Source organism: Teleopsis dalmanni, chromosome 1, assembly GCF_002237135.1.
Source record: "Teleopsis dalmanni isolate 2A chromosome 1, ASM223713v2, whole genome shotgun sequence".
NCBI classification, from domain to species: Eukaryota; Metazoa; Arthropoda; class Insecta; order Diptera; family Diopsidae; genus Teleopsis; species Teleopsis dalmanni.
The window spans coordinates 4,119,220-4,125,922 of NC_051846.1; the positions used below are offsets into that span (position 1 = coordinate 4,119,220).

General features: G+C 34.7%; 4 protein-coding genes across 4 annotated transcripts in view; 3 read left to right on the plus strand and 1 right to left on the minus strand.

The window, feature by feature from the left end:
- Window positions 1-434: 434 nt before the first annotated feature.
- On the minus strand, window positions 435-3,249 carry LOC119669046 (tyrosine--tRNA ligase, cytoplasmic-like). Its single transcript, XM_038078775.1, has 7 exons — window positions 3,219-3,249; window positions 2,336-2,811; window positions 1,828-2,266; window positions 1,570-1,755; window positions 1,325-1,505; window positions 948-1,271; window positions 435-873 (listed from the first exon to the last, which is right to left on the minus strand). The coding sequence occupies exons 2-7, from the start codon at window positions 2,534-2,536 to the stop codon at window positions 627-629; spliced, it is 1,578 nt and encodes a 525-aa protein (XP_037934703.1). The 5' UTR covers window positions 2,537-2,811; window positions 3,219-3,249; the 3' UTR covers window positions 435-626.
- LOC119674865 (elongation factor-like GTPase 1) lies at window positions 2,933-3,347 on the plus strand. The gene has a single exon (XM_038086054.1). The coding sequence runs from the start codon at window positions 2,933-2,935 to the stop codon at window positions 3,293-3,295; it is 363 nt and encodes a 120-aa protein (XP_037941982.1). The 3' UTR covers window positions 3,296-3,347.
- A 1,615-nt stretch (window positions 3,348-4,962) lies between these two features.
- On the plus strand, window positions 4,963-5,799 carry LOC119674961. The gene has a single exon (XM_038086140.1). The coding sequence runs from the start codon at window positions 4,963-4,965 to the stop codon at window positions 5,797-5,799; it is 837 nt and encodes a 278-aa protein (XP_037942068.1).
- Window positions 5,800-6,147: 348 nt separating this feature from the next.
- LOC119675036 overlaps window positions 6,148-6,703 on the plus strand; it is a 3,666-nt gene continuing 3,110 nt past the window's right edge. Inside the window, exon 1 of the mRNA XM_038086246.1 lies at window positions 6,148-6,474. Coding sequence (XP_037942174.1) covers window positions 6,148-6,474 — 327 coding nt within the window. The remainder of the gene's footprint in view (window positions 6,475-6,703) is intronic.

Sequence of the window (6,703 nt, forward strand, 5' to 3'; positions counted from 1 at the left end):
GAGATTAATGTGGCGCCGCCTATCTACTATCGAAAGTCATATAAACAACGCATGGACTGTCACTCTGACGATTGGCCTATCGAATAAGGAAATACTTTCGATGGTAATCATGACGAAAAGATTGTTTTCTTACAACTTCGGTCACGTATGCAATTGCCCTAAAACACTATTTTAGTATTGTGCATTACTTTTATGCTATATCTAACAAATGGACTATCTAATTCGGAATCGTTTGCAATGAGTATCCTCTTAAAGCATACTTTTTCTGCAACCACATTACTTTTTTCATGATTGTGATTTATTATCTTTTGCACTGCAACTAAAACAGTGAAGAAAAATTGACCAATAGCTAAGGGTTCGCCAGTTGATGCTGCATTTATTACGATTATTTTTTTAAATTTGGCTTATATATAACATAAAAGAAATGGATATGTAGTGAAGCAATTTATTTCATTAAAAAAAAATAATTTTTAATAACATATTTTACATATATATATAAATTAAACACCAAGTCTGTAAAGTAATATCGCTGGTGATCTTACTTAAAACATTCGATAACTTCATAGATGCGCTTTTGATATTATTTAATGATTTAATGTAACAATAATTGTTTAAGGCAGCAATTTTTATTTAATACAGCAATTCGAAAGTTTGCTGCATAATTTTTCACCTTCCGGCGTCAAAAGAAAATTGTCTTTCCAAACTGCAACACCGTCAGCATTAGTTTTAAAATCGGCAGAGAGCTTTTCCCAAATTTTCTTTTTGGGATTTAATTGTTCATCAGGTGTTCCATTGTAGCCTTCAAATTCCAAACGATTGCCTGGAGTAGCAGCTGTTGGCACAATAATTGGCTCAACAACGGTGTGATCAGCGCTACAAAATAAAAAAAAAACAGTGAACCCAATTTAGAGTACCAAATTATGGGCATAAGCTCCATATGTACTTACTTTGATGTACATAATACCATACCCTCAGAGAGTATACCACGCATTTTAGATGGCTTGAGATTGCATAAAACAGCCACTAGTCGTTGATTTAATTCTTCAACTGTAACAAATTTTACCAGACCACTGATAATCGTACGTGGTTCCTTTTCACCCAAATCAATTTTGAGGACATACAAAGTATCAGCGTCGGGATGCTGCGCTACTTCAACCACTTTTCCAACACGTATATCTAAACGATGTGGACTATCTTCTTCTTGTGTTGACGGACTTGAATTGGCAATTTTGGTTTTCGCTGGTGGTGGATAAGCCGCTTCGCTTAATTTCCTAAAATTGTAATTGTAAATTTATTTAAAACAAAAATAGAAAATATATCATACTGAAGTTCTGGAGTTTCGAATGCTTTTCTGATGGGATCTAAAATACGATTTATATACTTTTCAACTGTTGCTTTCAGATCACCGGGATGTAATTTACTTTCCGCAAAGTATATTTCTAATTCTTTGTAATTGTGGAAAGTGATATCGCCACCATTTTCTTCTGTACGATTGATTTCGAAACCTTAAATAATTATCAAAAAAAAAAGATGAGTAACGTATTGAAGGTGATGAAATGATTACTTTACCTTCGCCTTCTTTAAACAGCGAAAACAATACATATTTAACAAAAGAGAGCAAACCATTGTCAGTAATATTACCGGGTTCACAAAATGCTCTTTTCAACTTCTTTTTAATGTTTGCTGGAGAGTCTAGTAGATCAATTTTAGAATCCACTTCAGAAGAAGACATTTTTCCACCAGCCAAACCAGGCACTTTAACGATTAATTAAGTTTAAAGAGCACAATTAGTTGATTATCAATTTATATAAATGCATATAAACATACCCATAGGATTCATAAGATGAATGCGCTTTTCGTATCCCAATTGTGGTAAGTACTTCTCAGCAAGTGCGAAGATTTTTCGTTGATCTACACCGCCGAATTGAGCATCAACCTTTAGATATTCTTCATCAAGCGCTTGCAAGCCAGGATATAACAAACCTGCTAGTAAAGGATTATCAACTTGTTTAACTACTTCAGCTCCGGCTTTTTTTGCGTCGTGTTGAGTTACTACTGAGCTCAGCCTGTAGACATCCAGTGTATATTCTTTGGATAACTGATAATCTGTGCCTTTAACAAATTTCAACTTTTCCAATGGCACATTAATAGAAGACAACATTGCCTTAATTACTGCCTCATAATATTTGGAACGTAATTCAAGTAGAGACCATGGTGCTTTCTGGTTATCCAAATAAGCATGTAAGTCAGCAAAAAGAATTGTGACCTATTTTTATACAAAAATATTTAATCATTCATCAGTAAATAATGATAAAAAAAACAATTTTTTTCTTACCTCGCATCCAGCTTTTAGAAAGTCAGCGACTTTGCACATCGGCACAAAGTAAGCTACATGGGGTTTTCCTGTCGTAGCAGTGCCCCAGTATATTTTCAAGTCCCGCTCCTTGAGTATAGTATTTAGCTTCTCCTCACCCAGCACTTCTTGTAAATTACGTGTGATAAATTCTTTCTTTTCTGCTGCCGTTAATTGCACCATTTTTACTAGATTGGCTATCAGAAACACTCGTGCTGAATCGAAAACGTGTCCACGCAATTTCGGCGAAAGTAACGAAATGAATGAGTAATTGTCTGAATGTCAAAATGTAACAGACGCGCCATCTACAGTTTGTCAACATGAGTGTAAAATGTAAATAAAGTATGTTTCTCTATGGCACCAAAATTCGTAAACAAAAAATTAACAGCTGTGTTGCAACTTCTCTTTTGCTCACATTTGTTGAACAACAGTCAGCTGTCATTTTATTTCGCCATGCACTGAAATTGTAAACATAAACAAGACACGTGAAGAGTTTTCAAACGACAATTGTGCAAATATTTTCTAATCAGATTTTAAACTTAAATTTTTATAATTATTAAAAATTAATAGTGAACAAATATGCCTGTGGTTGATATTAATAATTTAGTGCAAATACAAAAGAAAATAACACAAGTGCGAAATATTTGCATTTTAGCACACGTTGACCATGGCAAAACCACATTGGCAGATTCGTTATTGGTTAGCAATGGCATCATATCCCAACGTATGGCTGGAAAGTTGCGTTATTTGGATAATCGGCAAGATGAACAGGAACGTGGCATAACGATGAAAAGTAGCAGCATTTCGTTATATTATAAAGGGGTCACAAATGAGGAAGATTATTTAATAAACCTTATTGACTCACCCGGTCATGTTGACTTCTCCAGTGAAGTTTCAACAGCGGTTCGTTTATGCGATGGAGCTATTATTGTAGTAAGTTAAATTTATATTTTGAATCTACTTTAGAGTTTATTAGCAAATAGTTTGAAAAGCCATCAATACCTTCACTTAAGTCAATTACGATGTAAAATTAAGCTTCTTGTGTTGTTAGATATTTAAAAGTTGAAGCAAAGTACCATAGTTTAAAAATCCTTGGATATCTACAAAAAATTCGATTCCATTTTCCCGCTGAGTTTCAATATTAATAAGTTGTTAATGAATTTAAAATTTTTTTAGTCATATGTTAAAGCATCAAATACAAAAAATTCCTAAGCTGTCAAAAATTACTATGCACAGCGGCTAAAATGTAAATGTTAAGTTAACAGTCAACATTTTATGTAGTTTACATTTATTAATACCACTTCTAATACTATTTACACTTCTAATACTATTTTAATACTATGGAGACTAGATTCAGCAGCGACTTTGACGAAACTGCCAAAATGTAGATCAGAGGAAATAGATTTCGGGGTTCAAATCAATAGTAATAATAATGACTGTGATATAAACTACTTTATTATGTTAATTACGAATATATCGTTTAATGTTAAAAAAGAGAACAATAAAGCAGACTACTCAGCTTTTGGCACTTTTAAGCTAGCATTGACATTGATTGCAATATATCAGTATTAATTAAAGAAATTGTTTGCGTTGGACTTTTCGATTTAGTAGGTCTGTTCCACGAGGTACTCGTAGTAAAATTCAAGTAAAACACAAGTAAAGTACAAACTAAGAGCGTAAAACAAATAAAGTGTCAAATTACAGTCTTTACGAAAATTTTTATTGAACAGCTTTGTGTAAAGTCTGATGAGAAAATCAGTGCCGCGCAAATAAACAATACAAAAATTTAAATTCAAACCAAAACAGCTGATTTACACATCAACACAAATTTTACTTGAAGTAAAATCTACGAAAAAAGTCTGTGTAGCATTTTCAAATTTCAACAGGGATGTTACGTCCTCTCAGATCCTCTCATTTGCTTGAAAATTTGCTGGTGAAACGCGCTTGTGTATACACAGTGTTATTCAAAGTTACTATGAGTAGCTCGTGGAACCGACCTATTATGTTAAACGAAACGAAAAGTTTTTTTTGTTCTTAACCTCTATTTTAGGCACAATCCAATTAACTCTGATATGAATCAATTAGGTCTGATACAAGCTAATTAAGTGTGATGAATTAGCTCATTAAATATGTTTATTTATTTATCTCAAAGTTTATTGGAAGATTTGTGTCGGTGCTAATTGAAACTGGTATAGACAAAGATATTTTCCACTTCCATAGGATGAAGCTGTAAATCAATAAGCTCAAGTAAAAGTGTATAACGAAACAGATAGGTAGCGTTATAAGGAGTAGAACTGTAGTTAGAGCATATATTAGAAATTGATGAGTATGTGGCAGCACCAAAAAATATAATAAAAAGAACTGTCAACAAGGCACAAAGGAGACAACAATATCCGCAGTTCCCGCCAGTAGTAGTTTGGAAAAAGACAAAGCAGCACGTGAATAAAACGTAAAAACACAAATCTTAACTTTAAGAATATTTTATAATAACTAAGTATAAGAAATAAATAAACTTATCCATTACCAATACGGAGTGTTCAATTCGAAATAAACCCCAACATAAGAAACCACTACATTGGTGACCAAACCGACGCCGAATATATAAAAAAATGGCTACTCAAGAGCAAAAGATAACCGAAGACACTAACCCAATCAACGAAAACGCAACAATCACTGCAATAAAGCTGCCGATGCCAACATTAATAAAAAACAACATTGACCTTTGGTTTATTCAGTTGGACTACTGGTTCCAAGTCAACAACATAAAGGGCGATACTCAAAAGTTTGGCACAGTTATCGCAGCATTGGATGGATCGCTGTTAGAACAAATTTATAACACAATACAGAATCCACCAGCAACTCAGAAGTACCAAGCTATCAAGCAAGCAATAATAAAAAACTTTGCGGATAGTGAACAAAAACGCATACAAAAATTAGTTAGTGGTTTACAGCTTGGGGATAAAAAGCCATCCCATCTTTTAAACGAATTGCAACGTATTAGTGGAAGCAAACAAGACGAACAATTACTGAAAGGGTTATGGTTACAACGTCTTCCTGTAGAAGTACAGACATGTCTAGCCACAATTCAAGTGGAACTACCTAAGATGGCGGAATTGGCAGACAACATAACCGAAACAATCCGTATAAACTCAACAATGCAAGGAACTTACGTCAATGCAGCTAACGTCCCTGCAGCAGCTCATATTCAACGTGATGCACAAATCGAACAACTTCAACGAGAAGTGACCAGACTGACGAAAATGGTCTCGAAATTATCAACCGAACACCGCTCAAGAACAAATCAACGTTCACGTTCAATATCCAGAAACCAGCAATGTCATGATGATAGTGAAGAAAAGACCAGTACAAATTGTTGGTATCATAGAACATATGGGTCAAATGCAAAAAATTGCAAGCAGCCATGCACATATGGCACAAAAAACTAAAACCGACTTCGTCTACGGGAGGCGGCAGAGGAAGGTTGGGGTAAACGAAACAGGTCTACAAGACTGTTCGTCTATGACAATAAGACAAAAAAATCATTCCTAATTGACACGGGTGCAGATGTTTCACTTATTGCCGCCAAACAAAAAAATTCAAATACAAACAATAACAACGAAAGAATACTCTACGCAGCAAATGGTTCTACGATCAAAACATTTGGTGAAATAGAGATAACTCTAGCTCTTGGCTTACGAAGAAATTTCACATGGCCATTTATTATCGCAGATGTAAACACTTCAATCATCGGTGCAGATTTTTTAAATCATTTCGGATTAATAGTAGACATAAAAATGAAACAATTGATCGACACATCGACAAACATTTTCTCAGCCGCAAGCGAACGTAAGGTAAGTGCGAAAAAAATATCAACTGTGAACACATCTTGCAAAATTGCAGATCTACTAAAAGAATACATCGACATCACTAAACCAACACCGACAAATCGCCAGGTGATCAAAGTCACTCACCACATATTAACAAAAGGTCCACCAATATGTGAGAGACCACGTAGATTACCTCCAGACAAGTTAGCAGCAGCAAAAGAAGAATTCCAAAACTTAGTCACAGCCGGAATATGCCGTCCATCAAGTAACAATTGGGCTAGCCCCTTACATATGGTAAAAAAACCAGACGGTAGTTGGAGACCTTGTGGAGATTACCGTCGCTTAAATGCAATCACCATCCCAGATCGTTACCCAGTTCCTCATATACATGATTTTGCACACATGTTATATAACCAAAAAGTTTTTTCAACCATCGACCTGATTAAAGCATATCACCAGATACCAGTTGAACCGGGGGATATTCCAAAAACGGCGATCATAACTCCATTTGGATTATTTGAAT